We start from the raw sequence: 21,284 nt of genomic DNA, 5'->3' as shown, positions 1-21,284 counted from the left end.
CCCTATGTATTCTCAGGCTAAAAGATGCATTTTCTTTCCCGATACACAAGGGTGATTAGCAGAGACAAGCCTTCCATAGCACCGTGCTGTCCATGAGTTTTGTACGTCGCATCAACTCTAAAATGCATTTACAGTGCCTCAGTCTGATCGGATTCCTTCACAGTAATTAATGCTTTTTCTCTGTTCCATTCTGTCTAGTTATTCTTCTCTGCAGCTTTCAAGTCCCAGTGAGAATGTACCTTCTAGAAACCAGCTTTTCATTACGCTACCCATTATTTGATCACGGATGTTAATGAAGTTTTGGCATATTTGGTGATGACAACACAAATATTTGTTCAACATTTGCCTGGGCAGATTTACCATTCCTTATTCCCTTATGTTAATGTGTACCTACATTAAAATGCAATTGTACAATGAGTAACTTCATACGTTTTACATGATTTGACTTCTTTCTTCCCCTCCAATTAAAAATTAAAGCAGCTCTTCCTTTTGTGTGTCATAGCTGGGTGTGGAGCAGAAAATCAATGAAACTACAAATTTTAGTGAAATAATATTCTTGGTTTACACAGCAAGCCTGCTTTTGTAGATTATTTGGAAATTATTTTTCATGCATCAGTTCCCAAGTTTCAACTTTCCTTCTCAGCCTTTTTCACTGGATAGCTGGAGTATTAACAGTGTATAAGCTGAATATAACTTAAAGAGAAACATGACAGCAGTTGGTTCTTGTCCAATTAATTTCTTTTAAAATAATGTTCTTGTTGCTCTTCCCTCACCAGATTCAACTACACATTTGCCTTGGATTTCCTCATTCCAGCCCAGCCTGCTTGGACAGTGTCTCTATATTCCTCCTGGGTCACCTGTCCCTGCTTCCACCACTTGCATGCTTCCTTTTTATGCTTGAGTTTAGTTGGGAGCTCCTTGTGCATCCATGCAGGTCTCCTGATACCTTTGCTTCATGTCCTGTTTGTCAGTACGGACCACACTACTTAAATAAAAAGTCAGCTTATTTTGTCTACATACACATTAACATGTGAAATTCTCCACTTAGCTTTTATTAGTCAATGCATATGCAGGGTTTTGTTGAATACAACTCATTCAGCTTTATTTTCTCATGCTCAGTAGCACAATATTCTACAAGTAACGCTACTGACAGCTATGTGAGAAAAGACTGTGGAATCATGCCTAGAGCAGTCTTCATAAACATACGATGACATATTTTTGATCTTCTATGAACTTACAGCATTATTGTTTCTTCACACCTGTCCTGACATATTATAAAAGCTTCATTAATAAATCCTGGCCTAATTAAAGTAAGAAACAATTCCATTGCAAAAAGTTTTGTGTGTGTTCGACAGTATAAAACTTAATTCAGATATTTTTTATCTTTTTTCTTAATTGCCCAGGTATTCAGGCAAAACAGTACGCAAAATTCTACTGGAGTAACAAAAATAACCATGCATCTAGGATTTAGAAAGAGTTTCACTGAGGAACCTTTCATCTCATCAATGGAAATTAAAACGTGTGCAAAAGTCTGACCATTCATGCAGATGAGCTTCCACAGTTCCACTTCCCACAAAGTCTCTCCTCTCACTAGATCTTGTTTTCATCTCATAGTAACAGGGTGGAAAAAAACTAAGGAACAGTTTGACTTTTCATCATTTCAGCTCCCCGAGATGAGCATGAGAAGGCACAGAACCACTGCCCAGAACTGTCAAAATATCTAGGCAAAGACTTGGAGCTTACGGGCCTAAGGCTATAACCCTTATAAGCAGGACTTCCATGGACAGATATGCTAAAAGCAATGGCATGTACAAATACTGGGCAGCTACTGCATTTTGCACTCAATGTGGCTTCAGAATGAATGCATTCTCTCATTCATATTTAAATGTAATTAACAGAAACCAATGTGAAGTGCACGTACTAGACACAGCATTTAATTCAAAATGCTCAATTTAAAAGCTTTGAAAGTCATAAAAATATAACAGCATAAATTTGTATTTTTTCCAAAGCAGTGGAAAAGAGTGACTCACCTTAATTTTTTTTTTTTTCCCAGTGAGAAATATTTACTAACAAATCAATTTATCTCCAAGGTGATTTTGAAACTCTGAAAAATCATAGTCACCTTAGGTTTCATTTAGAGACTAAAGCATTAAGGAACTGAATCACATACCACATAAAAATGGTCAATGCCACAATGAATTTGTTATTTAACTAATAATTAACAGAAATTCGTTTCACTTCTGTCCCAGTTACTGATTATTCCTAGAACTGATTTCCATAATGTTGCTTTATCCTGGGTACCCACATAAATATGGAATTCTGACATTTTCTCTGGTCTTTCATTTGCCTTTTAATAAATCTAACTGAATCAGTCAATTTAAAACCTAAACCAAAACACAAACAGTTTTGGGGCTGACTATTTCTGATTACTACAATAGTAGCTGTACCCTGGGAAAAAGACTAATAGGTTTTCATCAAGGAAGTAATTTTCCAAAATTGAATGTATACACAACTGCAGGTATAAATATCAACCCCTAAACAAACTCCTTTTGTATTAATTCATTTGTTTTCTTTGAACCATATTGTTGTCATTACTTATATCAAGCTAAATTACCATAAATATCTCAAGATATATGAACAGGCCCAAGTACAGATCCTACAGTTTCTAATTTCCCATAACTTGTAATGATCTGTTCTTTTTCTTTTGGTATTTTGTTCATTTGTTTGGAAAATCAGTATACCAACCACCATCACATCATAGAATTATTTTACAGATTTGGAGAAGAGAATAAATAGTTTTCCAGGCACTAGAGCAAACCTGTGAAATCCAGAAGTACTGACTAGAGAAGCTGGTATTAAAATCAGAAAAAAAGAAAAAGAAAATGAAAAAAAACCCAAACATACAGCAAATAAACCTATAACAAGGTTAATTCTGTAATAGACCAGCCCACATTCAGTCAGCAATGAAGCCTTGCTTAAGAATTCACAACAGCGGCCACAAAGTCTTCAACTTCGTACTGCTATTTCAGTTTAGAAACCATGACAGAAAGAGCTTAACATACATTTTAGATGCAATTTACTCACAACGGAAGCCTGCTGCATATGGGTGACACAGAAAAAAAAATCCCTATTGTCAAATTCCATACAGATGCCTAACTCAAAAAAAGGGGTGGCATTTATGCTTCCCTGTGCTCTCAGCATTCCTCCTCAGTGGGATGAGATAGCTCAGAACTCAGATGTCAGTGGATCCTGTGCTTGGGTATATAGCTAGCCCAACGCACCGGACAGAGAGCCTGAGCACCTAACCTTGGACTCCAAGTTTCATTCTGAGGGCAGACACCTAAAAATACTGTGATGGGGCAGGCAGGTCTAGACCCCACAGAACAAGTGTAATTCCCAAATGCTCATTATATCAAATTGCCCTCTAAAGGCCTTAATCTTACGCATAAAGCAATTAAGAGAAATAACGTAGTTGTTTATGATGTCAGTACATTACGTAAATAAATAACGTTTTCAGTTTGCCTGTCTTCAAATAAATCTGAAATAACAGCAGAGCCAAAAATTTTATATAGAAATCTCATATATATGTCTAACACCAGATATTTCAAAGCACATCTAGTTTTCAATTGTAATAAATAAATTGATTTCCATATTTTGACATGTTTTACCACTCCCAGACTCAACAACAGAAGCATCATATTGTGGTACCATCTGGGATGCGTAAAACAATACATGCGAGAAGAGAAGAGAAGAGAAGAGAAGAGAAGAGAAGAGAAGAGAAGAGAAGAGAAGAGAAGAGAAGAGAAGAGAAGAGAAGAGAAGAGAAGAGAAGAGAAGAGAAGAGAAGAGAAGAGAAGAGAAGAGAAGAGGAGAACGTCTTCTAAAAACAGGGGAGGGAAAAGGCTGTAGAAAAATAAGGGTAGGCAAAAGGAAGGTGAAAGGTGTCCCAAAAGATTGGATAAGCCTATCAGAATAAAACTCAAAACAACTTTAGTCCTCTATTCTCAGTTCAGACCAGAACTAGCTTCCTATGCTATGACTAAGCAGTGTCTCTCTCAAACATTTAGGAGCAACAATCCACATCTTACATTGGACTCAGTAGCGTTGACCAGGCAAGTAACATGCTGGAAGTGGCACAGACCCTCCCTTTGTGCCCTGACCCATTTAGGAGAGCAGGACCCTCCCTCCTATGCACCCCTGCACAAGCTCCTCGCCCACCAGCATCCTTTTTGCAGGTTCCTCAGATCTTTCCTTTTCCTTAGGTTATAGCAACAAGTGTCCATGTTTCTCACCCTCAGTATGGCTGCTTTGTTTCCTTTAATATTTCAGAATCCTGCTTTTCCCTAATCACAGTAGCAAAAAATTAGTCTCCTGACCTTGAAAAATTTTCCACCTCTTACCTAGGGATGAAGGGAGCAGAACATTTTGCCTTATGGAAACAGACAGTTCTTCCCATAGTTGAGCAGCTGGGTGCATCCTTCAACAGCACTGTGTCAAAGGCCCCTTAAAGCTCAGTGTCGAGATGTGAATCTTAATTTTTTCTGCCTAGTGGCAAGGGGACATGAGGCTGCTCCACCATTTTCTCTTATTTTCAGTTTAAATGTTGGGTGTTTCAATTTCATGGGTCAACAAGCAATGGCAGAGGATGCTACGGACCACACAGTGCCCTTATGCTAGGTACGGGTAACCACTAACATACAGGTGTAAGCCGAACACACCTCCTATACATAGAATTACCCCAAAGCATCTATGTCCATTAGCCTAGCAGAACTGTTGAACGGATCTCTGCAGTACTGGAAAACACAATCCTCTCTGTGACTGAGAGGATGTGTCTTTAAGCCTACTCTTTGAATATGCACGGCATACAAACTGTAGTTGAACTCAAATTAGTTGTTACACGCCAGAACAGACAATGAAGTTCCATATCAATGTCTGTAAGCAAAAATCAATAATCATGTTTGTAGACACTGTATTACAGATATAATCTCTTTCAAAGCATACTGCATATTCCATCTCTTTTCTAAATTGCTCAGCACTGCAGCATCTAGGTGCCAAAGAGCTGAAACTCTCCATCAGCAACTGCTTGTGGCAGACTCTTCACCTGCGCAAGGCAATATAAGAATGAAGACAATCTGCTTTCAGTGTACATATGAGTATTTTCTGATTTCATTTTCTGCACAGTCTGCTAACATTCCTGCACTTTTTCAGTATAGAGACTACATAGAAAGAGACTGATTTTCAAAAGAGAGCCCGTGTCCCTCCACGAGTATTGCCCTGTTGTCACAGAACACTGCTTTAGTCCAGATCAGCTGCAGTATGCCATGGTCCTATACAGTCCAGATATTTGGGAAGCAGCAGCCTGATCTCTTTTCAAACAGATGCTACTTGGTGATTACTCTTGTGCAGCTGTATCGCTATACTCATGTTTGTGAAAATGTAAACATGAGTGCCACCTTCTTAGGAAAAGACGTTTCCACAATTACTTTTAGTGCATGTAATGCAGTCTGGTTGACCACCATACATACCAGGAAAAATTATCAGAAAGGGCTAAGTTCTATCACTATAAAATCCACATCAGCTGTTTCATGAATATCTGCTGTAAAATGTACACACATACATTTTGATATCACCTCTATTTCTCATGAGAACATATGCACTCATATTATATATTCAGGTGATCCAGGCTTCCCCTTTATCTTAGAAACAAAACACAAATGTTTAATATCTAAAGAAAAGAGAAGCTTTACTCCAGTGAAAATGAAAAATTTTAGTACTTATTTTTCTTCTTTACTGTGAAACCAGAACAGAAAATTACTGTAAACACACAAGAAATGCAGCCTAACAAGCAGAGGTAAGAAAGAAAAAATAGAAATAAAAAAGCTAAGCTTCTCTAGCTAAATGGACGTGTTCAGACTCATTTGTCTAGAAATGCACTTGCACTTTTATTTCAGTACTGGCACAAAACAATGACAAATACAGCAAATAAATGAAAAATGACAACGTCTCTGCCTGGCTTTCTTTTTCTTCTCTCTTCCTCCATCTCCCAAAATACTTGCACATACTGATAAGCCAAAGCAGCAGCAAAGCCCTGCCAATTTGCCAATATCCATTTGCTTCACTTAGACTCGTTCTAAATTTACGTGACAAATTTCAGCTGTACTGAAGGGTAGGCAATTACAAATTCTGGAGACCAGAACCTTCCAATTATGTAGAAGCCAAGTGTAAGTGAATACCAAGCAGAGATGAGCAGAAGAGGAGTGATACATCCAATTGGCCACCTCATATGCCCTCTACATAGTTTTGTAATGGGGATCTGCATATGAACTCAGAACATCACACAAAAAAACCTCAAAGAGATAATATATGTAACTACACCTATGTGGGTGAAAAATCCCATGCATGGAAAGCATATTCAGAACGAAGAGTGAATCAGTACTTGGCCAAATACAACCAAAGATGGTTTCAGAATAGTAGCCACCTTCTGCATTAATATTTATGTGAACCTATGAACACCAGCTGTTCCAGTAGCAATTTTTTTTTCAACAGAAATGGAGCACTGTCTGCTGGTAATTGATTTCCCCATAAATCCACTATAGAGTGAAGATCAGGATTTGTGTGATCTAACATGTTTTATCTAGCTTGAGGAAGCCCCTTTCAGCTGCATGGAAAAGAGGTCATTTGGCTAAAGATTAGACATATGTGAAATTACGCACTGCTAGCCAAATTAATCCTTTTCTGGCTTCAATCAAGTTGTAAGTTTGGTCAGAAACTACTGTTCTGCGAGCAGAAAACAACATAATGAGAATACTAATGGTATCACAGAAAAAGAACTGGAATGGACTTAAAGCAGCCACCAAGTCCATCTCTACCTGCCACAAAGGACTAGCTCTGGCTTCACAAATACTTCTTAACTCTTCTTTAAATTCCCAATTGTCTAATTTAATTATTTGTTGACTTTCTGTATAATAAAACCCAACAGTCTGCCATCAGAAAGGTATCAACAAGAGGAAGAGGTACTGTACAGAAGTGGCGTTGTGATACGCAGATGTACTGCACTTTGTCTTTTCTTTTTTTTTTTTTTTTTTTTCTTTTTTAAACTCTGCTCTCAACACCACCTTATACAAAAAGTAACAGTTCAAATACCTCCTCAAGTCTGGTCATCCTGAGCACCCAAGCAGAAGTTTGCACCTGCTCTATCACCTTTTGGTCACTCTGCAACTTACCTCAGTCTTCTTTGGAAAAGTTTTATGAGCACTAGTTGCTCCCTCCACTTCCAAGCTTAAGAGGAACTTGGCGCAGCATCGAAAGTAACACTACCTTATCCACTCTGCTTATCCATTTTTCATTCATGCATCCCAGACACAAATGTGAAGGGCCCAAAGAGAAAAAAATATTTTGGTGGCTGATGCTCCCTTCCCATAAAGAAGGCGAAAAAACAGCTGTAACAGGGAGGAATACTCTCTATTCCCCTCACCCATAAGTAGATACCAGACACAGGAGAACCCAACAGAGGGGTTTTTTCATTTGTTTTGTTTGGTCTTTTTCCCCACTTAAGGACCCAAACAGAATGTTAAATCTCAGTCTGCTCTGCATTTCAATATTGCCAACCTACGGCTGTCACAAGTCAAGGACATCCTTAGGTTAGTTCCCTTATGCCTTCAAGTATGAAATCAGAGAAAGTTTTTCTTGCATCTCCTTTTCTACACAGGTAGCTTCACCCCAAAATAAGATGATGATTTATTAGGTTTCTTTCATGTATTTCACAAATCATACATCTATTACACAACTAGTGACTGTAAGTAACATACAAGACAAAAAATAAATGGACTGAAATACAGTGAATGAAAGTTTTAGAAGAAGCATTAAGCTACCCTTTAAGGGGTTCTATTTATTTGGCAACTCAACAAATTAAGGAGATTAGAAGATTAAAGGTTAGCTTCCTTACCTTTATCTCTAGAGTTGTTGATTATAACGGAAAGTTTTTAGTATCAGCATAAATTAAAGATTTGATTCTACATGATGACTTCTTACAAGCTTTCCTTTTGTTCATAGCAAAGGGAACCCTAGGGCACTGTCCCAAAAATGAACTGTAAGGATAGTCTGAGTGATTTGTGACTCTATTGGAACACCATTCTCTCTAGATTGGGCCAAATGCCACCTTAGCCAAAAAGACAAACTAAGGTTATGAAAGCCTCTCACAAAAGATGTAATATGATCTCAGTTTATAATAATAACAAGCAATTGTTATTTTCAAAATGGGATTACAATCCTGGTAAATATTTGATTCCTTCAAAAAAAGATTAAAAAATCATGAAGTCAGATTCCCTCTTTGTTTAACCTAGATAAACACAAAGTATATATTCAAAGTATATTACAATTTGCTTAACTCATTGTTTAGCCTACCATCTAGCCATTAATGACTCATATAAAAGTGAACTATCATATGTAACAGGTATTTCAGACACTCTTGACATATGTAAACAACAGCAAAAATTCCCTTTGGTAAAACTCATTCTCCAAAGTAGCTCCTTTTCCTGACAATTCATAGATCCAGTCTTGCCTTTAATTCCTTGAATGCCTTGTTAATGGGTGTATACACACACACACATATATATAAAAACCCCAAAACTCAAGATTCCAGAAGTTAAAGTTGACTAAAACACATGAAAAAGAACCTCTAACCTTCTTAGCCTGCAGAAAGAATTTAATTTGAATCTTGCGGTAAACTAGGGCTAAAATTGTCTTTAAAAATGGACTTGGAGGTATGTGTATTTCTAACTGAAAGATGTGCATATTCAACATGAGAATAAAATCTCAGGAGAATTATGTAACTACAGGAGCAGGTGGAACAGGCTCATATCAACCTTCCGGACTTCTCAAACTGAGAATAGGCTTCATAGATGGAAGATTCAGATGAGAAAGGCAAACTCAAGCATGTTCCCTGTAAATGCCTTAACAATCTGAGTTTGTAAAGAAGTTCATCTTATGGATGAAGAAGAGATGCATACGTACTACCAGGTTTGTGAAAAGCTTACACATGCTGGCTTGTAAAAATGTTTACGGCAATTGTGGCATAAACACTTTTATAAGCCAGCATGTATTAGCTTTTCACTCTTTACAGATACATCAGCAAACTTGTCATGTAGGTAGACACAAACAAATGTTTGAATTTAGAAGCTCTCTTTTCAAAGAATTTGGGGGGAAAAAAAAGATGAAAAATAGACAGTTTTTAGAGCCATCCTCTACATGATGTCAAAGCCCCACTATTAATCCTGACATTGGCTAGGCTAGACATCATCTTTTTTAAAAACATTTTTGAAAACAAATCTATTCACTAAAACACTACTATTTAGATTTCTGCTTTTATATTTTAAGGAATATAAAAGAGTTTTCAGGAAATCCAGCTTTCACCTCGGCCAATGCTTTTATGGATTATTCTACTGTTACAGGAGGTGAGCAATAACAAAGCAAAACTCACAAAACAAAACCGTGCAGAGTCAGGCCTTCCATGTCTGTGAGCCTACTATTGCTGTAGCAAGAGTTACAAAGTATTTGTCCTTCTACAACCACAGCCCAATGAGTGCTTCTTTCCTAATCCGTAATCGCTATGCACCCATTGTTCCAACAGTCAGCTTTGAACAATTTGACTCGTAGACTTCTCCGGCAAGAGCTTAAAAGGCTTTCACTCATTTTAGTCTTCTTTATTCTGCTACACAAAGGAAATTGCTGAGACACATCAAATACTGATTTGCTACAGACACTATCATATGAAACTTGCTTACTTAAACAACAGGCTTTTCCTATAAAGTACAGAGCACAGAACCATGACATGTGGGATGACAACTTTGATGTACCCACAATGGGCAACGATGTCTCACTGCACAGTCCTAGCTCACGTTTAGATACACATCCTGTCTGATGCAATCTGGTAGCACTCTAACCCTCACTTTTACAAGGGATTAACTTTCACTAAACTGATGGAATAGTACCCTTTTAATAGATGAATCTCTGTTCTGCGCTTCTTTTGTGAAAACTTGCATTTCAAATGGCTGTCTGATTTGTTTTTTTTTTTAAAGGAAGGTTATGTTGTGTTTCAAAACTATTTTCCAGGTATACACTTGTAGAAAACATGGCATACACATATTTTGGCCCAAAAGTAATTTTTGCAAAAGTTTGCAAACAAGGAGTCATTATTTTACTTTATTCCTTTTTAGAGAGCTTTGCTATTAGAACACAATATCTGATAATATTGCAATGTCTGATAATATTCCAAAATAATACTTTATTTATAAAATGTCTATCTTTAAAAAAATATACAGAAATTTGTAAATAAAAGATTTGCAAAGATACATTTGCTATAACTAAATGAGTCTTACCGTTTCAGTTTGTTACATGTAACATGAAGCCTTTTATCTTCATAACAGCAGTGCGTGGACAAACTAATGACACATTCCAACAGACACTTGAGCATGACAGATGAGGAAATTTGTTTATACAAAAATAGCTGAAGTGCATCAATGGCCAAGATTGTTTTAGGCATTCCCTTTATTTTCCAGATAGAAACGTACTATAAGAAAGATTAAACTGATGAATCAAACTAAAATAATCAAAGCATCAGAGCAAGGATTTCATATAACTTTTACTTTGCTTTTCACTTTTGTTCCTACTTCCCTCAATCACAATAGAGTTTCAAGTTTGAAAGATCTGGAGCTTCAAAATACTGTAATTTTTAACTGCTAACTTGTTAAACTTTATGTCCTCTAATCCTATTCAAAATATTTCTTTCACCACATGTGAATGGGAGAAACGTCACATGCCCTAAAGTTCCAGAAATCAAAGTTTACTTCAATTATACCTAAGGTAATCCTATACAACATGTTGGGATGACTGAGATTGCAGCTAGGATTCTGTCATTCCAACAAAACTTACCTGAAAAGTCTGTAAATCTCAGTGAATCATGTGGTAAATACATTCTTAGCTCTAGGTGGGATTCAGGTTGGTAGCCGGTAGGTTTGAATTCCAAGTTTCCACAGGGACAGTTATTGTCTCTCTCATTACTAAAGCTTTCACACTTTCCAGAGTGAGACAGAGAGTCTCTTCGTGTCTTAACATTTCCCAACAAAGGCTGAGAAAAGTTGTGGATCTTTATGGCTGAAGACTTGTAAGAAGAATTCAGACAAGTAACCACCAGTAAAAACAGCAGCATTGACCACCCATCCTGCCCTGGGATACTTGGAGGGGCTAAATGGCCTCTCAAGAACTCTCCCAAACCTACTTTCATGACTGTAAGATCAGTGACTAACTTCATACTTTCATACCAGATTACAAGACAACCTGAGAGTGTTGTGTAATGAATTTGGGAGTCCTAAACAATATGCCTGCCATCCTGGCTACTTGCATCAAAACAAAGGCTTCAGCCACCTCACAGCTGATTTGGAGCTGCCATAACTGGCACATCCAAGGAAGCACATCTTTTGGATAAGGGCGGTCCTCGGGCACTCTAACAGAACCAGAAGGGAAGCAGAGGGCAAGAAGAGGAAGAGATCTCTGAAGGACAAATATGAAGGAATCATAACGGTAGGCTTGAAAGTAAGGAAAAAAACTTGAATACTTGAAGTGGGGTAGTAAAGATATACTGGTGAAAAAAAATTAAATTAATTACTTTTGGTTTTGATTTAGAAATAAAATCACCCTAAAGGGTTGTGGAAAAAGGTTAAAGATAGAGAGGCAAACCAGTGGTGCTACAGCATTGAAGATGGAATAAGAAAGTTTACCAAAAGTCAACTTGAGAAGACTGTTTAAAGGCTTCTGCACATTCATAAGACCAAAACCTAGTAACCTAGTATAACAACAACACTATGATTTCTATCCTCATTTTATATTTTTTGCTGATTGGGGTGGGAGGGTGTTTGGTCAAGTCAGTCAGCACAATTATAAACCTCTGTAATCTACAGATTTCTCCCTCATTAGTGAATGCAGCCTACCGATACTTATCCTAACAGAGGAAAGCTGTGAACTTTAATCTATGAATTAGCAGAATAAACTACAACAGCACCATCAGAGATCTCTGAGTGCAGCCTCTCAACAACAATCTTAATCCAAATTATCTGCCAGGATACTGAGTATGTCATATAAGGTGAAAGTAGACAGTCTGAGTTCTGGATATTAAAAGTGCTTGGTATGTCACAGCCTTAAGCACTAGCAACAAAATCAAATACTTATCAATACTGCAATTTTGGTTAATTATAAACCAACTTCAGATCTTGTTTCTAGTAGTCTGGGAAGGTAAAGGAAGTCTGCAAGCCTAATTAAAGCATACACAAGGTGTTCTACAAATCACAAGGACAGCCTTACCTGAATGCATTTTAGTTTTCCATATTCAACTGCATAGTATTACTTTGTGAAATAATAGGCACAGTACTGAATCTAAAGCTAGTTAATTGTAAATTGCATAAATGATAAGATTATGAAAAACCATACATTTCTATTTCATTGTGATTTTCTATTTCCACACCTTAGCAAGTTAGTCAACTTAATCAAATTTACTAGAACAACTCTTAGAGGCAAGAACACAAGAATGATGAAGGTGAGACATGATACCAAGGTTAAAAAAAAAAGAAAGAGAAAACCAACAAAACCTAAGCAAGGAATAGCACTTCGAAGACTGAGGGAAGATGAGATTGCTGGTAAATGGAAGTCAGATGATGTTCAGGGTAAAATACATTGATTGGGGATGCTCACTTACCTTTCTATGAAGCCTACCTGCCTCTAAAAGGCTTTGTTTCACCTTCCAAGCTCTAACAAGTTTTAAACAATAGATAGCTGCCTTATACACAAAACTGAGATTCTGATACCTGTGTTCACACTATATTTCTTCCTCGAAAATTTGCTGTTTCATTTGCCTACTTTAACTTAGCAAGTATGAACGAAATGTTTTATTTATCATTATTTTAAAATATATCTTTTCTCTATAGTAAGAATAAATTCTGAATAGAGAAGCTGCACAATAATAAGTTGGAACATTTTTCTAAGAGAACATGATCCTTCTTCCCAGCCTCCATTTTGTATAGATCCATTCTAACAAAATCACAGCAGAGAGTAAGGTAACATCAGGTCTGTCTGGCCTGGGACAAAGGCTAATCTGGAATTAAAAAGGATAATATGACTTATATAACATGGGGCCGCAAAGAGGACAAAAACAGATGCATACTTATCTGTAGTTATGAAGGTTTTGAATATCTTGATTATCTGTTTTAAAACATCTGCTTACCTACATCATGCAGAGGAACTAAGAAAACAAACATAAAACATACCTGTATTAGAGAGAGATCCTCAAGCTGCAACCTGAAGAGGTAGTTTCTGGGGTTAAAAAAAAATAGTAGATAAAAATTGTTACTAGTGTTTAAGTAAAAACATAATTAATGAATATAAAAGACAGAAAAAATTAAAAAGTGACTGGTAGTCAGGACTCAGTTCTTTCAGGGACTGTCTTAACATACAGCCCTTTGGGCTAAGGACTAAGGCAATTTATAAAACAGATTTTCAGCTTGAAGGACTGGCTGCATATGAATAAAGTAGATATTTATACTGCATACATGTACATCTGAGTCATTGCTCCAGTCTTCCTTTAGAATCAATGGGAAGAAATACTCAGTGCTTCGGCAGATTTGTGTGACCAGTGTTAGATGTCTGAATAAGAATAAGAGGGCAGGCAGATTCAAGCTGTCCGTTTCTCTCCACAATGATGGGAACCTTATGCAATTAGCTCAGCCACAGATACGTAAAGTTTGAAGCAAAGGATTCCATTATAATGGAGTGTCTGTAGAAGCCACAGAGTTTTCACAACTCTGATTGAAGTCCTGTCATACCCGCTCTAATTCATTTGAAACCCAAGGATTTTCCTCCACGTACAGCAGGAGCTACAAACAAATCAAGCATATTTTTCAAAATCCCATGCTTTTATTGCAAAAGGATTTCTCACTCCACTTTTTCTCTACAGCAGTATCGCTGCACCTACAGAACCCGGGAGGAGTTCAGGCAAACCACAAACAAGGTGTGATGCAACGGCACTGCTCGAAACCTGGGGAAATGATGGGTTAGGATACTCAGAAAGGTGAGTGTGCCCCACTGACCAAAAACACTTCCTTCAGCACATACTGGTGCAATATATGTGCGCTATCACAACTCCTCCCAACTTACTGTGTCTGGCTAGTTAAAGCAGCTGTCTTGTTACACCTGTTCTGATAAATGAGCTCTCTTGGTAGCACTCATGGTATCAGCCCATGACCCTCATAAAAATGAGTGAATACCACACCATCTTTGAACTGATTTCAGCACGTCCTTCTCTCGTGCAGATTCTCTTTCATGCTAGGTCCGCAACAGGGGTCTTCCATGCTCCATGTCCATATTCCTCCTGCCCAATTTTTCTTTCTTTCTTTCTCAGTTTCTTCTCACAGCCCTTTTTCTTCTTTTCATTATGTCTTTTTGTTTACTACATTTAACACATATAATATTCTTCAGTCCTCTTCTGCCTAATTTTTACCTTATTTAAAGCAATTCTAATTTTCCAATGCCACTACAGAGTGATTATGTTTTATAAATAAAAATAAAAAGGAGGAAATTTTTGAAATATTAATATAAATTAATTCAATTTTAATTTATTTGTAACAAATCTTTAACATTAATCTCTAGGATTTCAACAAATTCACTTAAAGTAACAAAAAATAGATAACAAAGAGGTGATTAAATTTAAATTTAAATATGTGCAGTATTCACAAATTATCTGCACTATTATATCCATGCAACTGGTAGAAGTATAATCTAAAATTAGGCACATTTTTGAGATAATAATTCTAAATCTTTCCAAAGAGGCATGAGGTATTGCTAATAGGCACAGATGGTCAGGACCTGTAATTTACATCTCTATTAATTTTTTTAAATGAGCCAGGGGGGAACAAAACCACACTGTGTCTAACAAACGAAAAATATTCTTTTTCAAATCATGTATCTCAGAAACACAACCGGTATCATGGCCAGCTTTATTTATGGACTCTGGGGTGCAGCTATATGTATTTATTTATTGACTGTGGTACATATACAGTCTAATTAAATTGTAAATGTACACGAATCAGGTCACTAGTCCTTCCTAGGGATATTGCTAAAGGGAGTTACTCAAAACGCAAGAGGCAGGCAAAAATTCATGAGAAAGTAAAATAAAGACAGAATATTTGTTATTAGCACAGATAAATCACGACAAAGAAATAACCAAAATACTTGTCTTTGAGTCATGAAGAGACCTGAAGTGGGCAAACAAAGAAAACAGTACACTGCAGGACAATGTTTACACAAAGCTTCATCCACAAGCTAAGTGCAAGTTGACTTGAAAGACTTTCACTGAAACGTCAGGAAGCAATGCATATAGTCTTTCTAACCCATCTACACGCTCTCCGCAAGGACAAAAAATACCTTCACAACTGCAAAACGTCTTGCTCAGCAATATTCACAGGGAACATAAATACTTAGTCTGCTCCTCATCTCATTGCATAGAAGCTTCCATCAACCATCATTGATTGTGCTTCTTTCACCCCAGGTATCAAAGTTAAAGAAACCTACAACTTCACTGCTGTTGCAAATCTTTTCTTCCACTTACCGAAGCAGAACAACTTTTGTCTTCCAGAGAAATTGAACTGCATCCTCAGCAGGTATAACTGTTTTCTTAACTCAGTGGTATCAGACTCACAGGAGTGGCACATAAATGCCCCATCTCACTCTACAAATAAATGCAGTCTCTGTTGCAGAATATATGAGCAGAGTGATCTCACACTTTTAGTTTTTGGGTCAGTACTTAGCATAGTGTCATGTCAATCTCTATGCACACTTCATCTTGAGATATCTACTGAAGATTTATCACTGATGTGGCATTTTAAGACAGATTATCAAATTATTAATGTCTTTTTATGGTCTTTCATCCTGACATCATTTCAGCCAATTAAAAAGTAGAATTTCTACAATTTGGGATAATAGTTTAAATTAATAAATACATACAGTGTCATCCTGAAGAAAAACAGAGGCTGAAAGTTTTATGGGGGTTTTTTTCCTAGAAAATGAGATTTGTATCTTATGCAGTAGAGCACAACACTTCTATCCATTAATATATCCAATACGGAATTAGAAATATTGACCCTCTAAGTGTTAGGGAGACTAAAACGTCTATATTCACGTGAATGAGCCAAGAGCCAGAGCTAATTACTGTACATTTTTCAACTTCCTGTGGCTGCCAATAACCAATTAAAATATTATTATCAGCTTCATAAAGCCAGCAGAAAGAAAATGGAATAAGAAAAAAAGCAATGTGCAAGCCATAGCAAAAGCATTACACCTTAGCAATACAGAGGTAAACTGGGCAAATGGACAGCACAGAGTGACTGTGACTACATAAATAATGCTAGGACAAGTGGCAAACTAGCACTCAGAGAGCAGAGCTATTCCTACCTAAATATGCCCACTTCAGTAAAACTTGCAGGACTACATTTAGCTCTACAAACAAATACAATCTATTGTATTTCTTTAACATTCTAAGACATGCATCTCTAACACGTGAGAACTCATTCAAAAAGGACATATATGAGAAAAATAAAAAAAACCAAAACAACAGTGTGACAGTAAAAAAAAAAATACACTGGAAATATGATATTAATAAATCTAGCAGTCCAAAGAAAAAGTCAATGCCAATTTTCATGACGTGCAGAGCCATTATGCTGCTCACAAGATAGGTGACAATACTTTTTTTTTATTATGTTATTGATATTATGACCTGGATTGCCATTTTTCAACCTCTGTTTAGCTTTATTCTAGTGCATTTATGCTTTGAAGGCAACAAAGGATGTGAAATAAAAATGACCAAGTACATTTCTGAAGCATAGATACAGACCTCTTAGCACGTAGGCCTGTCTCTTGGCCAAATATGGTGGTAATAAAAGCAAGACAAATACAACTTTACATGCTGGAATTAAACTGATTTGACACTGGCGGTAATTGGTAAATTTGTTTCCATTTGGTGCTTAACAAATGAGGAAAGCAAATATGTTACATAAATCTGCAAACAGAAGGACACTGTAATGAGAAGAAAACACAACTAACTCTGAGATAAAGCAGCATCCTGTATCCCTTCAGATAGCCAGCAGGCAATAAGCATTTTGCTTTACATTCACAGCACTGAACAACTTTTCTGGCTGAACTATGATAACTAAAGCCTGTTAATCAAGAGCCTGCTCAAACCCAATGGCAAAGACTTCCACTGGTATCAGTGGGAACTGAATGAAGCACCACAAAAAGCATGCTCCAGTCACCTCCTTGACGACAACATATTTTGATCTATTGCAGTGAATACATTCAGTATGACTATAGATGACAGCATAAAACTAATCTTCTGTATGTTCCTAAACAAGTCCATGTCAAAAATCAATTGAAAACCCATAAAGATTCAAAAGTATAACATGCTAGTAATGGTTGTTAAATCCAGCACTTTACCCTTTTCTTTGTGAAACAGCAAGCTATAAAACGTGAATGCAACAACAATAAATACCGTTGCATTAAATACAGACATCACAGAATCACAGAATCGTATAGGTTGGAAAAGACCTTTAAGATCATCGAGTCCAACCGTACACCTAACACTACCAAGACCACCACTACACCATGTCCCTAAGCACCACATCCAAACGTCCTTTAAATACCTCCAGGGATGGTGACTCCACCACTTCCCTGGGCAGCCTGTTCCAATGCTTGATAGATAACCCTTTCAGTGAAGGAAAATTTCCTAATATCCAGTCTAAACCTCCCCTGGTGCAACCTGAGGCCATTTCCTCCTGTCCTATCACTTGTTACCTGGGAGAAGAGACCGACCCCCACCTCTCTACAACCTCCTTTCAGGTAGTTGTAGAGAGCGATAAGGTCTCCCCTCAGCCTCCTTTTCTCCAGGCTGAACAACCCCAGTTCCCTCAGCCGCTCCTCATAAGACTTCTGCTCCAGACCCTTCACCAGCTTCGTTGCCCTTCTCTGGACACGCTCCAGCAGCTCAGTGTCTCTCTTGTAGTGGGGGGCCCAAAACTGAACACAGTATTCGAGGTGCGGCCTCACCAGTGCCGAGTACAGGGGCACGATCACTTCCCTAGTCCTGCTGGCCACGCTGTTTTTGATACAAGCCAGGATGCCATTGGCTTTCTTGGCCACCTGGGCCATGAATTAGAAGAACATTAAGGTGGCACATACAGCTTAGGAAAACTTACTATAGATTAAGCTTTTGAAAAACTCATAAAATAGCAACAAAAAACCTCCTACCCCAAATCCCCATATGCATCTGCAATTGAAAGCCTGAATCAATAAATAGGGTTGCAGGAAACTCAGAAACTCTGAGGCATGACCACACAGACAAACATACTGCCAAATCTCCTGGAAATAAACCAGTAAAAGATTCCTTCCTGTGCGCTTCTTTCAAGAAACTATTTCACATGAAAGAAGAAAATTTTATTCAATTTACTGGAAGGAAAAAATATTAAGACTGAAAATGAAAAGTATAAGCTCTGTAAGAATCAACTATCAAGCAAAAAGTCACAATTCCACAATCAAGATGGGAAAGTTTTGGCTAAAAGCCAATTCTAGTTCTGCAGTGTAGTAAAATCAGCAACTGGAAATAAAATGAAAAAAGAAATAGGAATAGGAGGAAAGGAGATAATCAATATAAATAAAAAATTATGATGTAGAAAATTCATTTGGTTATATTACGATACGATAGGAAAAACATGTGAAAAAGCTAAGGAGGACACATTGGAAATGAAAGAAACCTAATCAAAGTGGTCTAGTTGAACTATTATATGAAAATGCTCAAATTACAATAATGAAAAACAGAATGGTCATTATGTAATTTTTTGTCTGCATTTTGCAGGAAATAGAAGTGTCAGCAAATGAGAATAATTAAATAAGCAGCTTACTGACAAATGCTAAAGATGTGAAAACAGCATATACACAGAGATAAATATTTTCAGACTAGCAGGTCATGCTAATTCAACCTAAAAATTATGGTGAAGTGATTTTTGGTCTTCTTATTGCTCCTTTTTAATAATTTCTAAAATTACAGGCATTCTTGAGGAGCGAAAGACTAACCATGTTTTATTAACATTCAAAAGGGCAAAAAGGAAGACTCAGGTGATCATAGGCTGACCAGTGAGAAACTGAGCATGGCAAACAGAATGAGAAAAACACTATTGGAGTCAATTAGGAAAGAATCCCATTATAAATTAAATTAATCCACTCAAAGGTCCTGTAAAACCTGATTTCCTTCTCTGATGGTTTCTCCTCAGGATTAGCAAATCTTACTACATTCACTTCCCTGTGGCTCCACATACAGCCTCAGCAGCGACTAGAGATCCTGAAACATAGCACTCCTGCACGGATGTCCAACAACAGCCAGGCATCGGTTCTACGTATTTCTTGCCATGAGCTTCTACAGGAAAAGCAGAAAGGCACTAGGGGCCTCTCTCTGCAGCTCTGGAACTCACTCTCCTCCTGAAGTCCCATCATGTCATGTTGTCTCAAACATGCATTACCATCTTCTCCTGTTGGCCTCTGCTTCTCACACAGAGCACCCAAGTTCCCCAGCTAGAGATGGCCTCAGAATATATCTGTGCACCACAGAGCAAGGCTTTTCTGAATATTATGCTTTAGTCCAGATAAGTCTGTGAGCTTACTCAGCTATTTATCTAGTAAGTTGTTGTTGGGTTCAACTTTACCCTGAAATATCACCTCAACCAAAATGTTAACCCTGTGGCTGACCAAACCTTTAATACTTTTTAATGTTGCAACACATATCTCAAAGTACATACCCCCAGTTTTTACATTTTGGCAGATAAGGCATACACTGTACAGTACCCACCCACATAAAAAGCCATGCAAATCCTATGTGGTCTTGTTGCCGTTTCATTGTTCAACATATTAATCTTCAGTTTCTTTTCAAGATTAATTTGAAATTAAATTTAAATGCTGCTGTTATATCTCCTCAAAAAAAAAAAAAAAAAAAAAACAAACAATAATGGGAATGGGCTTAAATAGAAAATGTAGACAGTTCACACCTTTTGCAGCCTCCTTTCCTACAGTAATCAACTGTGGCACATAAAGTTTGCTTAAGCTGGGTTTTTTTCTGGAGGCAGGGCAGGTAAAGAGTCTACAGTAGCCAAAGTTTGGGCTTTTTTTGAATTTTATTATTTTATTAAGAAAAGAAACTGCAACAACAAAATGATCAAAAACTATGTAAGTGATCACATGAACGCTAAAGGTATGTAAAGGAAGGGGATACTAAACTCAATGGCCCATATTTTCAAAGCCAGCCTTGATTTTCCCTCCTGCGATCATGCTGCAGTCCTCTGGTAGAGCCATTAGTTTCCAACAGAGCCCTTCCCTTCAGTGGAAGCTCAGTGTACATGGGAAATTCAGAAGCAGGATGCATACCAAGGTAAGCACATGATGTCAACACGTCTCTCTATAAAATGCAATCTTGCTACCATCAGATTTGAGAGGTGAAGGTCATGTACACAGTATGCATCACTGCACCGTTAAATTTTCTGACTGTACTCTTGGAATGAGGACTGAAACCCACACGCCTACCTAGCATCTGAGCAGCCCACTCACAAGATGAGTGCAGCCACTCAAGTGCGTCCACAAGGGCACTGCAGTAACTCATGCAAGGCACCAGTGTTTCAGAGGCAGGGAGAGTCCTTCACAGACCTGACTGCTGCTCCAAGTGTTATCCCACAAGTGTGAGGCCGTTTACCCGGTGTGCAAGATGCCAATATACACACAGGGCAGAGGTATTTTCTTTCACGTCTGCGCAGAGATGGGTGCTAGGTGGTAGCTCCGCAAAGCTAGCACAAAGTTTGGTCATGCAGGTACAGTATTTATACAGTCCAGTTATGCATATGCATAAGTAATTACACAAAGCAGTCTTCTGTTGGTCTACATTTCTCTTATTTCAACTTAAAGTTACAGTGCTAATTTAATATTCTGCCCATGCTCAAAGGTGAGGGGTCTCTGCTTGAGCCGGGGTCTCCAGCTCAAGGGGTGTGACTTTTAGTATTATAATGAGGATAGTTCATGTGAGGGTGCTTCTTATCACACTTCTACTAGTAGTTTCAGATTGTTCCCAAAACGTCTTAATTAGCTTACATATTTCTCCAGGATGTGCTTGCCTCCCAAGGACAGTAATTCTTGTTTAGACGTTCCATGTTCCAGTC

General features: G+C 37.6%; 1 protein-coding gene across 2 annotated transcripts in view; it reads right to left on the bottom strand.

The window, feature by feature from the left end:
* SEMA5A (semaphorin 5A) overlaps positions 1 to 21,284 on the bottom strand; it is a 348,813-nt gene that overhangs the window by 192,736 nt on the left and 134,793 nt on the right. For both annotated transcript variants that reach the window (XM_075494040.1, XM_075494041.1), the window contains exon 5: positions 13,314 to 13,359. In XM_075494040.1, the coding sequence (XP_075350155.1) occupies positions 13,314 to 13,359 (46 nt within the window). The remainder of the gene's footprint in view (positions 1 to 13,313; positions 13,360 to 21,284) is intronic.

The sequence above is a fragment of the Mycteria americana genome, chromosome 2 (genome assembly GCF_035582795.1).
Source record: "Mycteria americana isolate JAX WOST 10 ecotype Jacksonville Zoo and Gardens chromosome 2, USCA_MyAme_1.0, whole genome shotgun sequence".
Classification (NCBI taxonomy): Eukaryota; Metazoa; Chordata; class Aves; order Ciconiiformes; family Ciconiidae; genus Mycteria; species Mycteria americana.
This window is presented reverse-complemented; position numbering and strand designations above follow the sequence as displayed.